The 22,890-nt window shown below is 37.9% G+C and overlaps 3 protein-coding genes across 13 annotated transcripts in view; all 3 read right to left on the bottom strand.

Moving 5' to 3' along the window:
- The window catches only part of lipeb (lipase, hormone-sensitive b), a 33,148-nt gene extending 26,333 nt beyond the window's left edge, over positions 1-6,815 (bottom strand). The window contains exons 1-3 of one of the 3 annotated variants that reach the window (XM_014985422.2): positions 6,491-6,815; positions 6,079-6,133; positions 1,976-2,016 (exon numbers count right to left, since the gene is read on the bottom strand). In XM_014985422.2, the coding sequence (XP_014840908.2) occupies positions 1,976-2,016; positions 6,079-6,133; positions 6,491-6,581 (187 nt within the window). In that variant the 5' untranslated portion in view covers positions 6,582-6,815. Of the gene's footprint in view, positions 1-1,975; positions 6,008-6,078; positions 6,134-6,490 lie in introns of those variants that run through there. The other 2 variants (XM_014985424.2, XM_088014225.1) reach the window with 2 other exon arrangements.
- Positions 6,816-6,938: 123 nt separating this feature from the next.
- On the bottom strand, positions 6,939-11,203 carry cd79a (CD79a molecule, immunoglobulin-associated alpha). The gene is made up of 5 exons (XM_014985379.2): positions 11,003-11,203; positions 8,920-9,246; positions 8,431-8,546; positions 8,193-8,255; positions 6,939-7,610 (listed from the first exon to the last, which is right to left on the bottom strand). Exons 1-5 carry the CDS (start codon positions 11,040-11,042, stop codon positions 7,488-7,490), a joined length of 669 nt encoding a protein of 222 aa, XP_014840865.2. The 5' UTR covers positions 11,043-11,203; the 3' UTR covers positions 6,939-7,487.
- A 1,551-nt stretch (positions 11,204-12,754) lies between these two features.
- Positions 12,755-22,890, bottom strand: part of arhgef1 (Rho guanine nucleotide exchange factor 1) — a 48,174-nt gene continuing 38,038 nt past the window's right edge. For all 9 annotated transcript variants that reach the window (XM_088014223.1, XM_088014222.1, XM_088014220.1 and 6 more), the window contains 16 exons: positions 22,725-22,871; positions 22,380-22,462; positions 22,150-22,275; positions 20,694-20,808; positions 20,032-20,132; positions 19,810-19,884; positions 19,635-19,710; positions 18,962-19,129; positions 18,788-18,875; positions 18,602-18,709; positions 18,046-18,098; positions 17,800-17,946; positions 17,572-17,697; positions 17,305-17,489; positions 16,776-16,880; positions 12,755-15,809 (listed from right to left, as the gene is read on the bottom strand). In XM_088014223.1, the coding sequence (XP_087870349.1) occupies positions 16,806-16,880; positions 17,305-17,489; positions 17,572-17,697; positions 17,800-17,946; positions 18,046-18,098; positions 18,602-18,709; positions 18,788-18,875; positions 18,962-19,129; positions 19,635-19,710; positions 19,810-19,884; positions 20,032-20,132; positions 20,694-20,808; positions 22,150-22,275; positions 22,380-22,462; positions 22,725-22,871 (1,673 nt within the window). In that variant the 3' untranslated portion in view covers positions 12,755-15,809; positions 16,776-16,805. The remainder of the gene's footprint in view (positions 15,810-16,775; positions 16,881-17,304; positions 17,490-17,571; positions 17,698-17,799; positions 17,947-18,045; positions 18,099-18,601; positions 18,710-18,787; positions 18,876-18,961; positions 19,130-19,634; positions 19,711-19,809; positions 19,885-20,031; positions 20,133-20,693; positions 20,809-22,149; positions 22,276-22,379; positions 22,463-22,724; positions 22,872-22,890) is intronic.

Here is a 22,890-nt window from a genome sequence, read left to right on the forward strand (position 1 = left end):
GCTACCAAGCCTTGGAAATATGCAAATGCAGAGTTCAGACAAGTATCATCTTGAAAACTTCTAGGTGACTGCTGCTTCTCCTTATAATGGAAAAACATTGTGCTGACTGTTTGGAAGCATTTGGAAGACATTAAGCTGCTGTTTCTATAATGGAGAGCAGTTGAAGTTCCCATACTTCACTTAGTATGAGAAAAGTGTATTCTAATTGCTTGGAAGTTGTACAACAGTTTCTAAGCACGACTTCTACACACTTCATTTATATTGCGCACAAGTCTCTATGCAGATGTCAGCTGAGTCACAAACAGTCCAGCAAGCACTTTGTTTTTGCAAAAAAAAAAAGAAAAAAAGAAAAAAAGAAACTGACGCATGGTCCAGCAGCTATAGTGCATCTGCTAAGAGTATGAAATGGCCCCGGAGTCACAAGAAAAAAAAAAAAAAATGTTTTTTTTGGGTTTTTTTTTTTTTTGGGCTAAATTAGAAGCTTAGGAAGACCTAGAGCAAATTTTTGCTAGGGGAATATTCAGTTGTTCGTTTGTACATAAATGGAGAATGATCAATTACTTCAGTATCATGTTTAATCAGTTCGTTTCAGATACTTTTCACATCAAATCAGCAAAATGAAAACATTTCTTTATGCAACACAAGCTCATCTGGTGATTTCATGGAAAACGTTTCTTCTACAGAAGTCCTATTTTGCTATTCCAATCATTTCAGACGCTGACATGACACTTAAAAATAAAGTCAACATAAGATTTCAGTTGACATTTGAGATATTGGAAGGTTTCCCACTGCTTCTTTCAACACATTTAAAAAGGACAAGTCCTACGTTTTCTTTCAGCAGTTCGGACTTTATCTTAAAACAGAAGCTTACTAGAACACAACGTGGACTGGCAGGAGTGAAATTACTTTGCATATTTTTGCTTAACAAAGTCCGAAAGATAGCAGACACACAGTGCGAGTGCATCATCTTGAAGTTTCTATCGACTCACTCTGATGTTATGCAAGCATTAGTCATATGAATTCATCACAGGGATCAATGACGAAAGCCTTTAACACTCAGAGCAGTTCAGCAGCTAACAACAAACACATGCATGGCTCCAGCCAGAGGATTACACACAGGTATGAAAGTATAATATCTGAAAGTAAACTACACATCAGCAAAAGAGAGCATCTACAGATAGGCAATATTCTATGTGCATTCTCAGCAGGGTTGTGTTAAGTGGATACAGTGGCTGGTCCAATCAAAGAGTCACCCGAAAGACACCACTGAAGTCAAACGAGCTTGGGCCGGCAGCCAAAATACAAATTACATAGCTTAATTAAAGCACAGGGATGCAACTCTCTCATCAACTTTCTCCTCTGAGCATGGCCTGATGTTGACAGAGTAAGCCAGGGATGAACTTTACGAACCCAGATCAGCATAAGAGGCTCAGAAACTTAATAACAATGAAGTCGGCAGACATTACAGCCCCATCTAACTTCAGCGAGCATCTCTCATGCAAATGCTATGCAAATGTAAAACAGTTAGGCGAGTTGCTACCATCTCATCAGAATGAAACAGACTTCACACTCTTCTTTTTTTTTTTTGACATAATGCCTCAGAGAACACAAACGTGCTTTCACACTAATTCCAGAAGAGCTGTCAACCTACTCATCTATTAGGAGAAAAACATGACTCACCTCCTGGCTTCTCAACTCTTTGGAGCCTTTCAGGCAATACAGGTGGTCAGCTAATGAATAAAGCTTCTTTTGTGCTTTAATGACAGAAGTGGTCACTGTAAGCCCACTAGAGCAACTACCAAGTTGTACCTTGTCTCTCCACATTAAAGATGAATGAAAGTGGACATTAATAAGTCATGTACAACAACCAACACCAGCAACATTTCTGACAATGGCTCCTGCGGGGCCAAAAGAGACATTGCTACTGACACAGAATATAAATGATTGGTACGGATTAAAATAAATAAATGTTTACCAGAATCTGAGTTCAAGGCTTTGTCCATGTCAGCCTCCTCTCTTCCACGAGAGCATTGAAAGCATGAAGAAAAAGAAAGGAAAAGATAAAGAAGAGATGTGTTTTTAGTTGATGTTGTGGATCTGCTGCTCCTGCGTCTTCAGTGCCTAGCTCTTTGGGTTTAATCTGTATGAGAGCATGCCATATTTCTAGTCCTTGGAAGCAACGTGGGTCCTTCTCTAAACTCCTCCTCCTGCCACATTTAAAAACACAGGAAATTTAGGAACAAACCATTTTCCAGTTAACCGTCTCCCCTGTGACAGAGGGCTGTGCTGCCATTGGCTGGTCAGCTTGCAACACCCTGTGAACTTTAGCTCAGTTGGCAAAACCTCAACATTGGCAGACATACAGCTATGAAAGCAAAACAGCATCTGAAATGTTTTTAATTTGATTTATATTGGATTATCAAAGGTCACTTACAGGAACAAGTGTAAACAAGTTAAATCACCGGTTATCAGACGATGATGAGGCAAAAGTAGTGATATCTTTTGAGACTTTACACATTTTATTGAATTACAAACACAAACTTTAAAGTATGTTCTTAGGATATTATGTATTAAACCAAGATAAAGCAGATAGAAAAAGAACTGTTGAAAGAAAGTCATTACATTTTCTGTTTGTTCCCAACATGGCAGTTTTCTACAAGCCATGAAAAGCACACAACAATAATCTGGTCAGATTTTACAAAGAAGCAACTTTGTAGAGTAGATACGAAATTCTGCATGTGGCAGAATACTAACAATGCACCATGAACACAACTTATCCTTGGTGAAACATCATGATGGCAGCATCATGATGTGGTGATGTGGATCCTGGACGAGCCCCCAATTTGTAATGGTGTGGTTCACCATCCAGAAAGACAACAACCCTAAATATATATCAAGAGCTACAATGGAAAATAATTAGAATGGTATAGAATGCAGTGAAAAGTGATTCTGCAACAGCATTATTATTATGATGATGATAATAATATTTTTAAATCAGTTATTTTCCTTCCTTTTTAAAACTATGGGATACTTTGTGTTGGTCCATCACACTGCATCCAAATGAAATACATTGAAATTTGTGGTTATACTGTGACAAAACATGAAATGTTGAAGGGATATGAAAACCTATTAAACTGACATAAAAAACAGCAGGTGAATGAGAGAACTATACCTTCTAAATGTATTATTTGTTAAAGCAAATACAGCTACATAAAGGTCAGTAGAAAAAAGAACAAGAATTTGTCAGTGGTAATTACCATATTTGTACTAATCAAAAGTATAGGATAAGTAATTGATTTTTAATTTTTATTCTACTCGATAATACTGTAACATTATATTTTTTTGGTGTCCACGTTAGCCTAAGTTTAACTTTTAAATGTAGCATCTATGATCAAACAGATATTCCATAACAAATTAGAAGCAAGTGGAAACTCTTGAGAAATGTGAATGTTTACACAGCAAACACGTGAAGCCTTAAAAAAATAAAAATAATTTTATTTTTTTTTCCTGTGGAAAGCATGACCTCAGATAAGACTTTTTGGCTGATACCACAGATGAGTGTTTCATAACTTGATGGAGAGAGATGTGACCTTTTGTCCAAAGACAGATGCATAAACACCACATCACTTAAGAAGCATGTTGTTTTCTGTTATTTTTACCAACCACAAGAGCATCCTTTCCCATACTAATCCTTTAGCCATTTTAAATGGCGTATAAAAGATGATTTAATTAGTCACCATCAACCTGTGGCTCAGGTTCCCTCCCATTTTATTGTTTTATATTGTCTTACAAAACAATAAGACAATACAAAATACACAACGTGGGCTGGCAGGAGTGACACGAGCATACAGTCGGACTATAAAACAAAATGCTGACTAATACAGGTAATTAAGCTGTACATGCTGCTAACTATTCTTAAAAAAATCACACCAAGATAAAGTTTCAAAAAGCTTTATAATTAAAAAAAAAACTCCATGGCAAATATACCAGGGATGAAATAAAACCTTCAGAAAAGAAAAAAAAAAGACCAACAAACGTTGGTCAAAAGCAAGATGTAAGGATAGTTTACCTTTTACAGCATTAACTATTCTTTAATTGGTTGTACATTTTAACCATGAGACAGTTTTCTTTTATGGGTGTGGAAAAAAAAAACCTTGCTTGACTACATTTATGGCAAGAATTTGAACTGTTTTCTTTCACTCGAAGGCCCGACTGAGCCTTGGTTATCATCAGAATTCGATGATGTGCTAATCTTGAACAGGCAATTCTTAAGTTTTAATTTTGTACTTGTCAAAAGTCTTACAGCAAGCTAATTTAGTAAAGCTATACCTAGAACATGAAAATGCCTCATTTATTCCTTGTGGAGTGTTCCCACCTGAGCAGTTGCCTCCATCAGCATATTTTCAGGTTGAAAGTTTAAAGGTTTGCTCAAACAAGACTTCCACTTGTCTTTATATGGTCATGTTTTCATATGACGGAATATTTTACTGATATTTTCTAAGGATACAAAAAAGTCTAGAACAGAAAGTATAGCATGTAAACTTTCACAATTATAGTTTACAGCCAATTCAAATCTACCATTCAGTTTTTCACAAATGTAGCAAGACCAATAAAAAAAAATTAAAAATTTAAGTCAGTTATGTTATGCAATCATGTGGAAGACTGCTGACTTTAAAGTTGTCCAGCAGACTGTCACACCCTCCACAGGGAGTGTAACCAAAAAAATGCCATTGCAAAATAAAATGCCTGCTTACAGAGTGCTGTAATGGAAAGCTGGGGAGAGAGAAATCCTGTAGAAAACTGTAGAGGCATATGAGATAACTGCAGCCTTGACAGAATGGTGATGCAAAGCTCATTTCAGAGTTTGATACCAGCAAAGTCAGGCGGGTTACAGAGCTTTCAGGAGAAACAAACAGACATACCAGGGAAATGGGGTACAACCTTGTGTTAAGACTATCCTTGGAACTGGGCAAAGGAGAAAAAGCAATTTTGCACAGTGGTTCAGAGTCCGTTTTTCTGGTGAAACCAAATTTTGCATTTTACTTGGAAATGAAGGTTCCGGGGCTTAGGGGAAGAGAGACACCAGGTCCAACAATGCAGAGGAGCTGAAGGTCACTGAACCTAGGCTTCCCAACACTTTGGCAGTGCCACACACTGATGGCATTCATGACAGCATGCCACACTGAAACAATGACGCATGCAAAAGGGTACATGCAAGTCCATTTGTGTCCTTATGTTACATTGAAATTTACAGAGAAAACTAATCTGGTGTTTCCATTACCTATAAACCAAACTTCACTTTTGATATGTGCTCCTGAAATAAATCCCCTTGTTGGTGTATTTTATTGAGATGTTCTTTATTCCTCTACTTTATACTCAATAAATGGGGCACAAAACAGAGGAAGAAAGGGACGAAATGATAACACAGAAGTATGAAAAGGGGGAGCAGAAGGAAGACTCTACAAGCCTGGGCTCTTTAGCATCCCAGAGAGTAGCCTTGCACTCACTGACATTGGCAACAACAGGAAACTAGTAACAATGAGCCTGCACACCCCCACCTAGACAACAAATGCATGGCTTAGTTCAATGGTAATCTAAAGGCAGCAAAATTAAAATTCTCACAATCAGACCTGGTTTTATTATGTAAAATTACGCGTGTTGGGCACCTTATGTAATAATAGAGATTAGGTGAAAAACTGGTAATCTCATTATATGGAGCTACAGCTAAGGTAGTAACAAATGGATAACTTAAGAGCTTATGAGAAAACATGACAATATTCTCATTGTTGTGGAGTAAAGGCTTCAAGCTGGTTAGTCTGGCATGATGCAATCAGAGTTGTAGCAAGTCAAGACAAAATGCAAGTATCCACAATGCCTTGCTACCATCCTTCAGGAGACTCTTTCATCGTCATTCTGAGCCAGCCTTCTCTGGTGTCATAGCAGTAGATCGCCATCTATTGTCTTAATAGATTTATCTACAGCGCTTTACGAGAACAGATAAACCCTTCTCATTCACATCCTACACCCACTGTTTTAATCTCATCCATCCAATCCCCATCCCTTTTACTGTTAAAGTACCTGCTGATCAGGTTGGCGCTGTCAGGGTCAGCTGTTGACATTAGAGATGGAAGACCTGAAATTTGCATATAAATACAGATGACAGCCATTTGTTATTGGGTAAAAACGCGATTACGAATATTTTTACTGGATACTGTCAGTACTAATGGGGATGCTCTTGACTACAGACAAGGCAGGAAGTGACAGATGGTGCCTAAATAGGCCGTGTAGATATAACCTTAACATCTTAGTTTCTAATCGACACTACAGTAAGTCAGTAGAGGCTATTATAAATCCAGCGGTGCTACCCTAAAACGGCTAACCTAGCTGCTAATATGTTAGCTGTAGGGGTGAAGACGTTCCGTTAACAAAGGGGGAGTCACTGCAAGGACAAATGCCGGGAAGCGAGGTGGCACAGCAGGGAAAAACTTACCAACAGGACCCTCTTTGAATTTGGATGAGCGTCTTCCATTCACAACTCTCTCCAGTCTGTTATTCCCTCCGCCCTTCTTACTCGACGCCATCTTCGCCCACTCTGTTTACGCACCGCCTCTCATATGTCCCTTCATACCTACCTGACCGCGCTGAGGCCCCGCCCACAACAGAAGTTCAAGCGAATGGAGTCACGGTTGTTCAGTCCAACAGCCAATCAGAAGGCTGATAAGTAATGTTGTGTTTTCCCTTGCTCTAAAGGCACATTCCCCAGCATGCTTTAGGTGTTTCTTTGCATAATCATGATGTAAGGTGATGGGTGATTAACAGGTTTTATTGAAATGCAGTCATTTGAATTAGGTGTGTTAAAGCAGAAAAACACACAGGGAGGTGTGCCTTGAAGACCAGAGTTGGGAAACACAGCACTACAAATTAAAGAAAATTGTAAATTTTCATGAAATCTTGATGCATTTCTTTCTTTATTTTTTTGTTTAGCATTAATGTGTCCAAAATATGCAGGAAACCACAAGAAAAATCAATAAGGCTTAAATGAAAACTATACAAGCTAATAACTGAATAAGGTCACATAAATATGCAACTCAGAGTATATCACACTTTGACAGCAAAACTGTTAAAAGGCTTGAATGTCTAATTCTAAAACAGCTAAAGAAGAAGAAGAAAAAAAAGAAAAACCATAACATTAATTTTTAAAGACACGATATCTGCAAAACAATTACTGTTCATTTTGGACCATAAAATCCTTGCTGCAATCTTGATGGAATAGATCTTGTGTCAAGATTGCTTCAACGCTGTATGTCTTAATCCCAGAAGGAAAAATGTGGTTAGGCAATGCAAGTTTAAGAAAGCTAAAAATGTGGCTGCAATGTTCAAAACTTAATGTGCTGCAATCAAGAAACCCATTATGTGTCATAATCCAACCACATTTCACACAGCTCCCGAAATAGATTCTCTGCTTTCCCCCCTCCGTCCGCTTTCATTCATGGTTTCTCCAGGATTTCTTCCTTTTCTTCCATAGCGGTGCACACATCCTGGTACTGGCTTTGTCCCTGGGAGCGTTCTATCTGATCATATGTTGAACAGCAATCTTCTAGATTCAGCCCCTGGTGTATGGCATAATCATAAAAAATACGAATTAAAAAATGAAAGTTACACCACAAAACAATGAAACCTGGTGAATAAATGTGAAACTCTCTAATGATCCAAGATAAAAGTACATGTAGACACTCATCTTGACTACAGTGCCTTGAAACTGTAGTTTAAGTTTTTCACATGCACAGGCTAATGTGTTTTATTAGCATTTTTACAGAAAGCAGAGCAAGTAAGACTATGTGGAGTGTTTTGTCCAGCCCCCTTTTTCTCTGATTCCTCTTAATAAAATGTCACGAGATATAAAAGGGACACAGAAAACATGTGAAATAATAGAAACCCAGTTGAACTTTTTGGCCTATATGCTTAAAAACAACCTGAACATTAAGCTGAACACATCCCCACCAAGAACAGAATGTGTCAGAGTCGATAAGAATGTAAAACTTGGAAGAAAACTTGTTAGAAGCTGCAAAAACTTGAAACTTTCAGGGCAGGAGTTCGCCCTCCAGCAAGACAACTTGTTTGAAAGCAAAATGGAAAAAATAAATAAATAAAGAACAGTTTAAGCACTTTTGTGAAGAAGTAATTATTTTCACCTGATATATGTTCTCCTCTTCTTGTTTCATTTTTTTCATCTCCAGTTTGTTTTGTTTCTTTGACTGTGAGGGGGAAACAGAAAAGAGGCTAATTAACGGCAAAAGAGTTTTGACAAAAAAAAAAAAAAAAAACTGTTGAGAAATAAGTAACTGATTGAACACAGAGGAATGATAACTATCTCTGTAATGTCAACATATGACAAGAATTCGATCAATATGTGTAATGTGACTTTCTGACCTTAAACAGAAGCGAGGCGGAAGGAATAACCACGCAGAGCAGCAGCAAGACTCCTTCAGCTGTCAGGATCTTGTTTTTGGTGCTCTCACTGAGGTTTATTGTCTTCTCGATTGGCTCTAAACATACAGAGAAGGGTTAAACCATCATAACAGCTGGTGTGTTAATAAGAGATTCTTTGGTGGTGCATTAGACATTTTATTGACTACTATTTGTTAATGGTGTTGCATGAATAATTAGCATTTGTAATCTCATGATGTAACAATCAGCTTCTCTACAATATGTTGAAATTCAGCAACTCTTGAACAGACTAAGGTTAACAGGATTTGGGGCTTATGAGGTGTAAGCAGTGCTTAGTGCTCACTTGACTCCACTCACACACACACACACACGCACACACACACACCCCCACACACACACACAGTGGCATTGCTGATTGGCTTGTCCTGCATTGTGCTCCCTCACTCCACCTCCCCACGCCCACATACTCACTGAAGACCTGCAAGTAGGTGCCGTGCGAATAGACTTTGGTGTTGTTAAAATGGCACTGGTACATTCCAGTGTCCTTCAGCTTGACATTCTTCAGGATTAAGAAGACACACTGTTTGCCATTTGACTCGCTGTAATTTTGAAACACCTCTTCAGATAGGTTCACCGGGTACATTTGGCCAGTATACGAAAAGCGGTTCACCCAAGTAACATTTGTGTTTGCGGGTCCATTTTTGTAGCAGCATTCCAGCTCAGCTCTGTCAAACAGCCTCACCCTCAAGAATGGTCTGTCTGGCTCTAACAAAATTTCTTTGTTAGAAGCAACACTACCTGTGGAAGAAGAATAAAAAATAACTTTTAGTGATCCTATATCCTGTTGGCTGCTTTTGGTCCTTCAGGTAAAAGACAAAGGACAATAAAAACATGAGAACATGTCGAGTTAAAAGCAGTTTTCTATCTATCGGAATTGTAGAACGGAATAACGTTTACAGTGATGGAGAAAGTGTGATGAAATATGTAACAACACAAAATCTGTGTTAATTATCTTAAAAAAAAAGGCCTTTAGGAATCGTACAGCTTTATTTATGGAAAGCCAATATCATCAAATTCAGTAAGTCCAACTTCCAGGACATGGTAGATTTTCAAACATCTCTATCTAAAGCAAAGCATTTTGGAAATGTAAAAAAAAAAAAAAAAAAAAAAAAAAAATATATATATATATATATATATATATATATATATCATTAAATAAATATTATAAAAAAATTTAAAGGAGAGAATGTGTTACTTCAGAGGACAAGTTACACCTATGTTCAGAATATTAGCAGTCAAACATTACTAACCCAATCTATTACCGTTTCCATTAGAAGTTATTTCTGAAAGGCCAGTAATTTACGAGTAGCGACATAAAAGAAAACGCACACAACTAATAGTCGTCACATGCATACTATTGATTCTTTGTAACTGAATCACTGATTGATTCAAATTAATAACAGTGTGGAGTATAATCCATTGTGTCATTTATTTTGTGAAGACGACGGGTATCAAACAGGTGGCTCTTATGTAGAGTTAAAGGCGTCAGAGGTCATACAGGCTGGTTGACTTCTGCTGTGCATTCCTCTGTGAAGCATGGCTTGTTCTAAACATTGTTACACAAAACTACTTTGATTTAAAAGTTGATTGAAGGAGAGGGGGACAGAAAGTAGTGCAGGTAACTATGCAGCTTAACTAAAATGATCTCAAATACTTTGAAATTCAAACCTAAATCATTAAGAAGAAAATGGAAACCTATAAACTGGATCAAAGATTAGCCAAAATGATAATGACTTATTGGCTTAGATGATCAAAGAAAAGCTAAAGTTACCTGTGAGTACTATAAGAATTAGACACCTTTGTGAAGCTCATTCAAAGTCCCTTTATTAAAGACAAACAATAAAAAAACCCCAGTATGGTCTGATGAAATGAAAGGAAAAAAACAGATCAACTAAAGAGGAATGATGCAACATACTATTATTTTGAGCTCAATTGGACGTTCAAAGGCTCCGGTAGGAACCCCTTTTAATCAGCAATGGAATGGAATATAGGAATTTATGGAAATCTAATAATTAAACAGAAAGAACGTAAATATTAAGATTGCATTACTTAAAAAGCAGACATTTATAAGCCCATCCCTCGGCTTTACTACGTTTTTTTAATTAGCTGTGTGAATTTTAACATTCTATGCTTTTATATGTTTATTGATCTCAGTTCTCATCATCACTTTTATTACTTTCCTTTGTCTGACATAAGCAAACCAACAGACTAAAGCTGAGAACAAAAATATGGTATCATCCTCACAGCAGAGCCATCTGTTCTGAGAGGAAACGTGGTTCACTGAAGCAGAACTAAAAAATAACTAAATATAAATATATCATGTAGAAATAGAACTAAAATGCACACAACCTCCCCTTCAAATCAAGAGTAAAAAAAAGAATATTAGAACATCTTAAATGTGTGTTTTATATGTACTTTACATTTCAAAAATATTTCCAACCGAATGAAAATATGAAATATTCAATAACCTTCATAAATATGTCATGTGACTTACCCATCAAGCTGCAGAGGACAAAGAACTGAAATACTCCCATGTTTTATTTATAAAAAAAAAAGTCGGACAATTAAAAAGGAACTACTTTCAGGCGAAAGTCTCCTCAACTGTTCAGTAGCTTCCCTTCTCTAATGAAACAGAGCAGCTTACTTGATCGCTGTCAGGATTCACGCTTGGATGAGTTTGGCCCATCCCACGTTTGCATAAAGACTTAGTCTGTGCACATCAAAATATGTACATATGTAGAAGCATGGTCTAAAAGTTACTTTCTTACTAAGTTCCAAGTTTGTTTGTTTTTTCTGCAACAGACCATTATAAAACTTATATGGTAATTACAAGGTTCCAAAATTATTTAAATTTACCACTATCGCATAACAGATTTTACAATGTCATTATTCATAAAGTCGAAAACCAAAGCGCACCCTTGTTTCTTCTAGACAATATTTAGGAAAAGTATAAGAATCAGAAGACATAACATAACATAATGACAAGTTGGAAAGACATTAACAAAGATCACCACTGCAGCTTTCCTTCACCACAGAAGAACTTCAAAACTTTGCAAACAAGTTTGTAGAGGGAGAAATTATTCACAAGTGGAAAACATTGAAGATAGTTACCATCCAGATGTGGATGTCCCAGTAATTCACCCCAAACTTAAACCAAATCACTGCAAAAGAAAGTAATTTAAAAAAAACAGGGTACTTTAGGAAAACAGAAGTGCTGAAAACCAATATCTTTGGACAAACAAGCATTTTTGGGAAAACAAGAGTAAACCAGCACGAAATGCCTCAGACAAAGACTGCAAAGTCCACTTAAAGTCAGAACCGGAGCTGTTTGAATTCTGTGATACTTTCAGAGGGCAGGCACTGCAGTGGGAAATGCTGCTAAGAGGAAACCAGTGCCTGGGCTGAAATCCCTACATCACTATATGAAACTGATGGTGATACAGATAGAAAACATCAAGGTATTGTTTCTAAAAACATATTTCTAGTAGATACTGAAACATGGAATGTAGTTTTTTTTTTTTTAAACCATCATCTTTGTATATTTGTTAACTGGAGTATGGAATATATTCTGTTTTAAACACCTGAGGATAGATTTGAACAGATTGACAACTTTTTTAGTTTCTTGAAATGTAAAAACTCAAAGTAAAAAGCTACGTATAGAACTTATAAACAGCATTAGTTGTTTAAGAAGCTTTGCTCCTATTCAGTAAAAAAAAAAAAAAAACAAAAAACAGATGAAATGTTTGCACAACATCCAAAGAAAATACAATTTTTCTTTTCAAATATTTTTGAGGCAATTCAAATCTGGATTTAACTATAAAATAGTGTTGTTTCTTCTCTCTTATCTGCTCACATGCACACTGCTTATGCAGACTGTCGCCAGTCTTATATCTATACTTAAGACTGGTGACAGTCACACAAACAAAACCGATCAAGTCAGACCAACAAACCTTAGAGAAGATGCAGAATGAGGAGAAGATAAAAGCAGACCTCGTGCTACCATCTTTGCTTAACTTTGTTTCACCCTTAAGGTGAGCCGAGTGGAGCCGGCGCTGGATTCCATTTGTATATTTGTTCATTTTCGGCATTAAAGCCTTATTTTATGCTTAACCAAATTTCATTATTTCTCAAGGTTCTCTGAAGGTTATTTTTTTGTTTTTTGTTTTTGTGAGGTCCCAGAACTGGTCAACAGACCCGGTTGTTACACAGAAGAAGAAAAAAACTTGCAGCACAACAATAGCAACACTTTTTTTTTTTTCATTTTATTTCCCCACTTTATTTTTAAAAAACAACACATTAAAAAAAAAAGAAAAAAATACACAAACGTACCACAATTTTCCTTAGGTGTACATCTTTTAAGAGCCTCTTACAGCATAAAAATCAATACCAAATACACAATATAGTTCTCGATAATCCTTTTTTTTTTTCTTTCTTATACGATCAACAAGCTGGGAGAAGGAGCAGTGTGTTGGTTTAATGAGGGCTCTGGCTGGCCGAGTGGGCTCAAGTCATAAGGATTTAATGGAGTTTGAAACAAAAGGGGAGGAAGTCGGAACCTAAAATATAATTACCATAAATATGAATTAACATTCTGGGATGTTGATTAGAACATTACAGAATGTACTAATTAACATTCTGGGATGATATCTTACTTCTTATTAATCATTTAATTAGTTGTCTTTTTCTTTCAAGCCCTTTAAGAAGCAAACAAATAATTGGACAGAAGAAGGCACCGCTATATAAACACACTTTACACATGGTATATAGAAAATATGAGAAAAAGCATCAAAGAAAGGGAGGAACAGGGAGAAATGTCTGTAATGGTTGCCAGCCAATGAAGCCTGCGGGCATCACGAGTGCTTTCTGAGTTTTGCAATCAGATAACGAGAGTTCCAACTAGTGAAAAAGCTGCATTTCATATCAAACAGCCACACTTTTAAATGTTAACAGAATCTGTCATGGTTAGATTATTTGCATGTTTGCTAAATTCATCGGCGCGTTGACTGGTTGCAGACATTCCTCCCCATTTTACAGAAACAGGAAATGCATAGCACGTCATTACAAGAGTTTCTTTAAAAAGCAATGGGAAAAAAAAAAGTAATAACATCCCCAACCTATTTCTAAGTACATTAAATGAAACTCCTGGTAAAACTATGAAGTCGGGCAAAGGGAAATATGCTATGAAGACAGGTAAAGTGCCTTCAGACTATATTTTACTGCATACAGTTTAAAGAGGAAGACATGAGGGGAAAAATGGCAGTATAGTTAAAAAAAAAAACAGACATGATTCTGGTTCTTGTGGCACTCAAGTGACTAAATGGTGTAAATATATTGAGGTTCAGTAGGTTCAGAAGGTAGGATCTGTTGTGGCAACAATGAGAATGCATATCAGGAAGTGATCATGATTACAGTGCGACATTGGAATGAGACAACAGCTTTCCTTCCTTCAAATCCTGAAAGTGTCATTTGTTACATTGTCTAGTTTTAAGCCTTCTTTCTCTCCAGGTCCCATGCAAACAGTTTGGTAACAGATTCTTAAACAGTGCTTGGCCTCTTGCAGCTAGATTTCTTAGGCACCTGGTCACCTGAACGATGGTTAGTTGGTTAACGTCACTGTGGTGTAAGCAGGACATCAGAGACCCGCAAATACTGCTGCAATTTGGTCATAAAGCTTTAATAGTCCTAATAATATTTACCAGTACATTCATTTAGTATATCAACTGTATTTCTTTATTTCTTTATTGAAAAACACTTTTGCCACTCTCAAATGTGCTTTGTTATGTCTTTGGTCCTGTGTGCACAGTCTCAATCATGCCACTACCGAGGAATTATACTACAACAATTATAATTACAATCAACTGCTGAGTAAAATACAAAGGCAGGAAAAGCGTTGATACAAATATCGCTAGTTGGGACTTTATAACGAATAATATACGCATCTAATGTCATATAATACAAACCTTAACCCCAACTGAAGCATGTTTCGGATCAGAAGTTGCAAACTCTCGATGCTGCAGGAACGGCGCGTTTGTGAACAAGTCTGAAGTTTCTGGGCGCTTTTCAGGTACGAGTTCAGATTTCATCAGCGCAAATCCTAAACTCAGGTTCTCTCCGCGGTCCTCTCCGTGACCTTCTATCAAACTATCCAAAGCCAAAAATATCAAAAAAAAAAAAAAAACAACCTCCAAACATTCTTCACAGGCCTGTGTGTTTTCTCTCTTTCCACCTTTGATGTGCATTGCATATCCCAGAATTCCTTCTGCAGCCTTGTCCAACCTTTTGCACGCCGCTCTCGCCTCAACCTGGCCCAGTGTTGTAACAGTATCAGTAAGATGAGGCAACTCACTGACCTAAAAAAAAAAAAATCCTCAGAGGAATAAATAAAAGCAGTACATACAAACACGACTCCATTATCAACAGCATGATTGCCTATAGTGCCGCTATTCATAAATGTTTTACTGAGAATAACAGAAAGGAAATTCCAAATAAACACGTTCTCAAATTAAAAACCCGGTAACACACATACACACACTTTCTTGCATGCATCCTTCCGATACAGAGGGCTGCTTTTACATAAAGCCCAACTGATGAAAAACACGTACTGAAGCAGAGTTTAAATAAGAAATTTTGTGGTTACAGTGTGTTTTTAACTCGTCTTGATCAGGGAAAAAAAAGTGCATCTTTGTTGTACTTTGGCATAAACTAGAAACAATACATACCAGCAGTTTTTTTTTTTTTCTAATAATCCTTCTATTGCTACATTACCCTTTGAGGGTTTGTTTTTCCTGTACATTGCTATTCTTGGCATTACTGTCAATTATGTTCCAGCATACATGTCTCGGGTGTGCATATGTGTGTTACAGCAGAAAGAAAAGACTACATTTCATTAGGCAGCACGTCTCTCACACCAAAATATTGCTTCATTACTTTTGGCACCTCTCTGCAAAAACAACCTCCCACTCAAAAGCAGGATATCTCCTCTTTTTTCCTTTTCCTCCATTCCATACCTTTGTTTCAAACATGCACCCAAACAGACAAACGCACGCACGCACGCACACACACACACACACACGCACACACGCACACACACCTCCCACGCTCCATCACTAAGCACAAAGCCATTACACTCCTCTGGCAGACGGAAAACTTCCTGCTTTGGCAGCAAACAGCTCTGATACAAAGATATAATAGTGACAGCTTGGATCCAGGCAAGAAGTTTTTTTGGAAGAGGGGAGGGGGATTGGAAGTTCCAGGGAAGCCTCTGAAAGTCACGTTGTTCTGAACAAGAGCCAGAAGAAAACCTGAACACAAGGACATATGAAAGAAAGTAACAAATATTATGTAGCTGAAGAAACAGATAATAATCAGAGGCTTTAGTTGCGGAGGAGACGGGTTCTCAAAATCTTTACCATCCTAGTTTAATAGCATCTTTTTCCTACTCAAGATACTTTTTTAATTAAAAGAGTTTGACTTCATGGTGTTTTTCATTGTAATGTCATGTGCAATTTTGTTCTTCTGCAATCCTAAAGCCAAAGTGAATCTGAGGCAGTAGCAATGTGTATGTGAAGAGACTTAAACTTAAATTTAATTAATATTTTACTGGAGCAGCATAACTTAACAGAAATGCAATATTCAAGAAGCTCTGAATATATATTTTTTTACCCCAGTTAACATTCTTCTGTTCAAAACAGCCAGCCTCTTTTCTCAGTAGTTTCAAACTTTTTACTCGTTTCTCTGAATGTTGAAATGGGGAAGTGAAGGCAAACAGCTATCACTGGAATAGCATTACAAGCTGCTATTTAGACGTTTTATTTTATATCGCTATAAACTTATTTTAAAAATCAACGTATCTTTAAAAACTAGTTGTGTTTGACTTGTATTTTATGTTTTGACATTATTACTGTCATCTTGCCCTGATCAAAAACAATAACAGTGTCATTTGTTTATTTTCTGAACTGATGCTAGAAATGAACACAAAGTTTCAGTTTTTCCAGAGAATTTTAAAAACTAAAATTCTCTTTTTGACAACACTTTCACAAAAAAGAGAGACATTTGCAGTTAAGCATTTATCCTTCTGAAGCAAAAGCTTGCAATCTTAGAAAAGTGCCACCGGAGTAAAATACATTCATGTTTGACAGTTTTTTTCTTCCCCCCTCAAAAAGCAGACTTTTGATCGTCTTTATCCACACAACAAAACATACATAAAAACACCTGAGGGTAAAACGCGCTAATTGACTGAATTCAGGGATCTAGTTTGGCTTTCTCACCTTGTCGCCAGCAGGTGGCAAAGTGGCATCTTACTGGAAGTTGGCGCCTTCCAGCGAGAACTCAGAAAGGACCTCGCTCAGCTTGTGATGCTCCTCTTCCACAGCCTGAAACACAGAAAATCAATATCATCTCAAGAATTGAGAACAAACTCACTTACAGACACACGCAATTCAGCCTCCTCCTCTTAACATCCACCTTTTGTCTCCCTCGATGCTTCCCTGACACATCCCATTGCGTGCGCCGGACATAATGGCCATTTTTAGACAAGTCCAATTTTACAAGGCAATTTTCAGCAAAGCAGTAACAGCAGTGGTTAAATGGTTTTCTATTCTCCAGTTTCTCTTTGCTACCATTTGGCCTTATTTTGTCCACTGCTCGCTCCTTACTTAAGTTATCGTCGCTGAAATGGACAGCCACGCTGTTCCTTTCCACTCGGCTTCAATCTTTTCTCCTCTCACATCTTTATCTGCCTCCGTCATACAATCTGCTCTCCTCCTGAGACTCCCATTCATCTCCCTCCTTATTCACCTGTAGTCTCTGTATCATTTGCAGCAGGCTGTCCAGCCTCCTGCATACTTCGTCCCTTCTCTCCTGGGACAAGACCAGAGGGGCACTGATGCTCCCGTCTTCATCTTCTTGTTTTGCTCCATCTTCCTTCGTAGAAGGACTGGCGTTCACCTGCATGTATCCGCTGTCCGTACACTCGCTTTCTTCTGTTATTGAAAATGGCTCGGGTTAGAGATGGCAGCTCACAGTTGAATCATTTGAGCAGTAAAACGTCTTCAAATCCTTAACCTGCTGGCTGAGGGGCCTCCGTTTCATCAGAAGGCTTCTCTGGTTGCTCCTCTTCATGTTCTTCCTCGGGCTGCGAGTCCTCTGACAGACTGATGCTGCCGATCAGCAGTCTTTTCAGTGACATGACTAGCGGAGAAGACAAATTCAGCAGTTTGATGAGTACTGGAAAGCTAATTTTGGAAGGCCGGAACAAAACAACAAAGAAGTATGAGCGAGACGACTGATCACCTTCATCCAAAGCGCCGTCAGCCACCTTCTCCTGGTTCCTGCTGGAGTGATCCAGCACATGAACGAGGCCCCTGTCGGTCAACATCTCTATCAGCTTGAGCCCTGGATGAACAGCGTTGTGACCCGTCACACTGTCCCTTTCTTGGTCTGGAGACGGACACAGAGATCAGCTTTAGCCTTAGAGAAATCTAATGAAGGTACATTTTTACTAGTCCTGTACATTGGGACGCTCTAATGTGGCCTTACCACTGCTGCCTCTTAAACTTCCATTCTCAGATGGATTCAACGGGGCAATGAGCCTGTGTGAGAGAAAAGAAAAAGGGGTAAGTCTTTCTTTTTATTCCGCTTTAGCTTTTGAACATTTTGTAACACAATAACCCCAATCTTTAATGCATTTGTCTTAAATCTTTTCCTATAAATTATGTCAAACTAATCTAGACTAAACCTTCCAGAGTTGTCGGCCCTTAACCTCATGCTAAAGCATAAAATACTGAAGCTGTGCTATATGTTTATGGGAAATATGTCTACAGTGGGGAAATGTGTATCCAGTCTTTAAAAACAAACAAAAAAAAACTGAATATGGACAAAAAGAGAGAGAGGGCACAAGCAGAAAGGTTTGACACTTTTCCAATTTCCATCCATAAAAAAATTCATTAAAAATTCTAACAATTGTGAACTACTTTGAATCTTAAATCACATAAAATACAAAAAAAAATGGACTGAAGTTTGTGGTTCTGTAAAGGGAAAATATGAAAGTGTGTGTGTGTGTTTGTTTGTTTTTTTTCAAAACAAAAGCACATACGTGGTGGGACTGAGAGGAGTCACCCCAACTCCATGAGGAATAGATAACCGCATGGATGCTCCACTCTTCTTCAGAACGTCAACCGTTGACTTAATTATATCATGCCAACTGCAAAACAAACAAGCTAATGAGTTCCTCATCTTTAGACTGAACACTTTTACTCCGACAGCAAGCTTTAACACTCACGTTTTCATTTCTGCAACAGACTGAGCCACCAGCTCGTAGATCTGAGCACCACTGTCCCATGTGAATATCACATAAAAAGCCTTCCGATCTGACAGAATAAAGACATAAAAATGGAAATGAAGCAATTTTAAGATGTACTGGGAGGACCTTTACTTACTTGCTACAAAAACTAACCTGTTGCCACTTCACGGAGGAAAACAGAGTCCAGCTTTATAATTGGGCTCAGCATCTGCTTGCCCTCCTGTGCAGTCATGTTACTTTTACTCTGGCATTTTAGCAACATCTTGTCCTCCTGCTTCTGTACAAGAACCAGCATATCGTCCAGCAGCAGGCAATGCACATCTAAGAAAAAGAAAAGTTTTCAGGTTCACAAAATGTGTTCTCTGCACTTTGTTCTTGGATAGTTTATAATAGCTTTTTTTTTTCCAATACTCACTGCAGTATTTTACAGATTCGAACTGTTTAAAGCCAGTAGACTGTTTTAATCTATCAAGTGGTTTTACTATTATTACACAGAGGTTTACATCACTAATTTAAACTAATATAAAAGAGGAAGTCAAACTCCACCAGGTGCAGTTCAGCTGTGTTTCCCATAAATTTAAATGTGCAAATATCAAAAAAGGGAAATGAAAAAATTGCATTGAACATCAGAAAGGCTTAGAATATAACCGTTTCCCTTTGGACACAATTTACTTTAGAAATAAAACACTCCATTTTATATTGGATTAGCATATTATCTTCAAAAGTTTTGTGCCAATACATAGTTGTATATTAAATAATAATTCAGCCAAATGCTTCATTTATGACCTTAAAGATTTCTTTGTATTAAATATGTGAATTTATTTACCGATAGCCTTCTCTTTGGTGACTCTCCAGACCAGCGGACCTTCAAAAACCATCTTCCTCTGAGTCAAGTCAATGCTCTTAAACGGACAAAGGAAAAGTGTTGAAAAAAGCCAAGATAACAAGAACAAAAGAACAATAACTTAAAAACTACATTTTTTTTTTTTAAAGTAAACTACCTTATATTCAGTATAAAGCTCAACACTGGCTTTCAGCCCCGATGTGTCCAGTTTTTTCTGGTACTCCTTTAGAGTCTGGGAGCAAAGACAGACAAAGATCAGATTTCTGTTTGACAAGTCAACGTGGAAGCGGTAGGAGTCTAACAAACAGAAACCTTCACAAGACTCCAACAGTTGTTCGGTAACAACGGTTTATTGAGTGATGATTTATGGGGTTCTTACCAACATGTTCCCCATTGTTTTGACCTCTTCATTGACATGGTTGAGGATCTTTCTGCAGCACTCTGCGCTTTGCTGGATCGACTCCTTCTCCTCTTTTTCCTCTGCAGAAACAGGCAGAAAACAGAGCCGAGGTCAGCTTTCACAAAACAAAGCAAATGACTTCAGACTTCAGTCATAACAGTGAAATCTGCAAACATTCAACAGCTAAGTTCAATACTAATAAAACAGTTAGGTTGCTCTTTAAATGATTATTTACTCAGTGGAATGAAATAAAACCCTTGTGCTTAAATTAACATAGAAAAGTGAAACTGATTTATTTGAAAAAGTCATTTCCTAAATGAGCATAAATGATTTAAATATCTGCACCCAGTCATAAATAATACAGCACAATTTACTGTCTTCTAACAACACTTGATGTTTTGCAAAGCAAAGCTTATTAATCCCTGTTCTAAACATCTTTAAGTAAATTATCCATGAACTAATTAGAACTTTCTCAAAGCTCTAATCTTTGTAATAGAGCTATGTAATGAAAACATCTGCCATAAATTTTAAACGACCAACTTCTGTATTTCAAATCTGAACTACTTTTAGAGAAACTTGAGTAAAAGTTGAGTTTAATACAAGAGGTAGAAATGATAAGTCATGGGCACACAAACACACACCTGTGTTCTTTGCAATGTTTTCCAGCAACAGTGGATACTTTGTTAGCCTCTGCATTTCTGTGGGAATAATGTCTTTGAGCTGCAGTCTGCGGCACTGGGGTTTACTCTCTGCCTCCTGAGGTTCAAGGACACACACACACACAGTCAGAGGAATGCCACTTACAGCTGAAACCAGAAATGTACATATACATAAACAAAAACGCATTTACCCCACTCTTCAACATTAAACCATTCTAAACTTTCCCGTTATTTTTGCCCAGTTAGGATTACCAAAATGTCTGTTTGCTAAATGCCAGACTATTGGCATCATGCAACTAGATTGTGGAACCAAAGGTGCGTGGCCTACACGGTTAAATGTTAACCTGTGCAACATGGGTAAAACAAACATGAAGGATCCCTGCATGCTGTATCTGCTGTGGTCTAAATGCATTCAGGGTTTTAAATATAAGCAGATTTGCTATGTGATGTCATCAGCGTGTTATCTGCATCAGACTCCGCTGACGATTTTACAAGATTACACGGACACTCTGAAGTCCCCTCCGTCTTGATTTGTCCTTCAAATATAACAGGCTGCTCTGTTGTGTGAGGTCATGGGATTAATCAAAGGAAATCAGCAATAATTTTGAGAAGACAACTGTGGCAAAAATAAGTCTTGATTTATCCTTTGAAGGTGACCAAGCGTGCAACTTTCATCTGTTCAAACTACTATATGCAAATATAAACACCATGTGAACATCCAGCCTGTGGATAGGCAGAACATTCAGACTGCCTACTGATCTCTTGGACCCTGGGTCAGTGCGTTTTGGTGTAGTGGGTGACCTCCAGATCAAAAGTAAATGACTTTGTAAAACTGCTGGCCAAAGCTGAAAAGAAAAAGGTCATCGCCCGCAGTGAGACGAGTCCCATCAGCAATGGCTGAAGAAATCATGAACTAAAACATCAGTCTAAAATACAAGATTAACTTTTCCAAATGTCCTCACAGATAAAGAAAATTTGTCCTGTGATTTGGTGAGACTAAAGTTGAAGAGTTTGGCCACGCTACCCACTTTTACGCTTAGAAGTAACATAAGAAAGGCTTGAAAAGGTTCAAGAAGCAAATCTCCCACTGTGGAGCATGGCGGTGGTGGCGCCACGCTGTTCCGACACATTTACAAAAAAGACATCACGAGAAAAGAAGATTATGTGGAAATACTCAAAACTTTCCCGGACATCTGTCAAGCTTGGGGACTAATGGGTTTTTCCAACCATTTTGATAAACTATTTGCAAAGTGGCTTAAGGGTCAACAAAGTCAAAGTTTTCTAGTGGTCATCACAAATTTATGACCTCTCCCCATAGAAAATCTGGAGACAGTGCTGACAAGGTATGTCTGCTATTTTTATACAATGCATGGAATTTCTTTGTACGCACGTAAATCTACTACATTTTGAGTAATTTAGTTCGGAGTCATTGCGGTACCTGTATAAAAGCGTTAAAGCGAGCGTCTTTCTTCTGTCTTTGCTTGATCTGGTCCAGAGCATAGGTCTGGTAACTGCAGAATCTGGCCGTCAGTTTCTGAAACCATTCTCCTTCGGGCCCACCAAACTGAAACACACACATGCAAACCATGCGTCATGCAGAGTGAAACTGAATAAATTAGAGAAATAGTGAGAGAAATCAATAAATACAGAAAGGCAGGATTCATTTACCCTGTTGAGCAATGTGGGGCTGATGTTTTTAACGACGTAGTTGTCACTGACACGCAGTTTCTTCAGGCTTTCATAGAAGGTATCTAGAAGAGGAGACGAAAACAGACTTGCGGTCACCAGAACACTTCTTTCATTCCCAGCTGTTAAACCAGCAATAAACCATGTCAGCGTTTCTTCCGTCGGTCTAAGTAGCTAGTTTACAGACATAACTATGCTTAATCTCAGAATCCAGGCACTATTAAAGTAAATCTAAAGTAAAAAAAAAAAAGTGATTTTCTTTGAGATACAAGATATTTATTGAAGCCAAAATTTGTGAAGCCTGTGTGTGATTACAACAACACTCACAGTGCATGTCAATGATTTCCTCGAGGCTTGGGAAAATGGTCTCAAGGTCCAGGGCAGAGAGGATTTCCTCCCTCTCCAGCGGCTTGGCGAACACCCACTGAAGGACACTCAGCATTCTCACGTGGGCATGCTCTGTGGCAAACAACTCTAAGATGGAAACCAGGAA

Source organism: Poecilia mexicana, unplaced genomic scaffold (assembly GCF_051168715.1).
Source record: "Poecilia mexicana isolate PSO_F unplaced genomic scaffold, ASM5116871v1 scaffold_16, whole genome shotgun sequence".
Classification (NCBI taxonomy): domain Eukaryota; kingdom Metazoa; phylum Chordata; class Actinopteri; order Cyprinodontiformes; family Poeciliidae; genus Poecilia; species Poecilia mexicana.

Excerpts from the sequence above, each read along its gene's own strand:
- cd79a (XM_014985379.2), bottom strand. The coding sequence starts at position 11,042 with ATGGGAGTATTTCAGTTCTTTGTCCTCTGCAGCTTGATGG. Across the intron at positions 9,247-11,002 it reads TGTCCTCTGCAGCTTGATGG|GTAGTGTTGCTTCTAACAAA; the intron begins GTAAGTCACATG and ends CTTCTTCCACAG. Across the intron at positions 7,611-8,192 it reads AAGAGGAGAACATATATCAG|GGGCTGAATCTAGAAGATTG; the intron begins GTGAAAATAATT and ends GCCATACACCAG.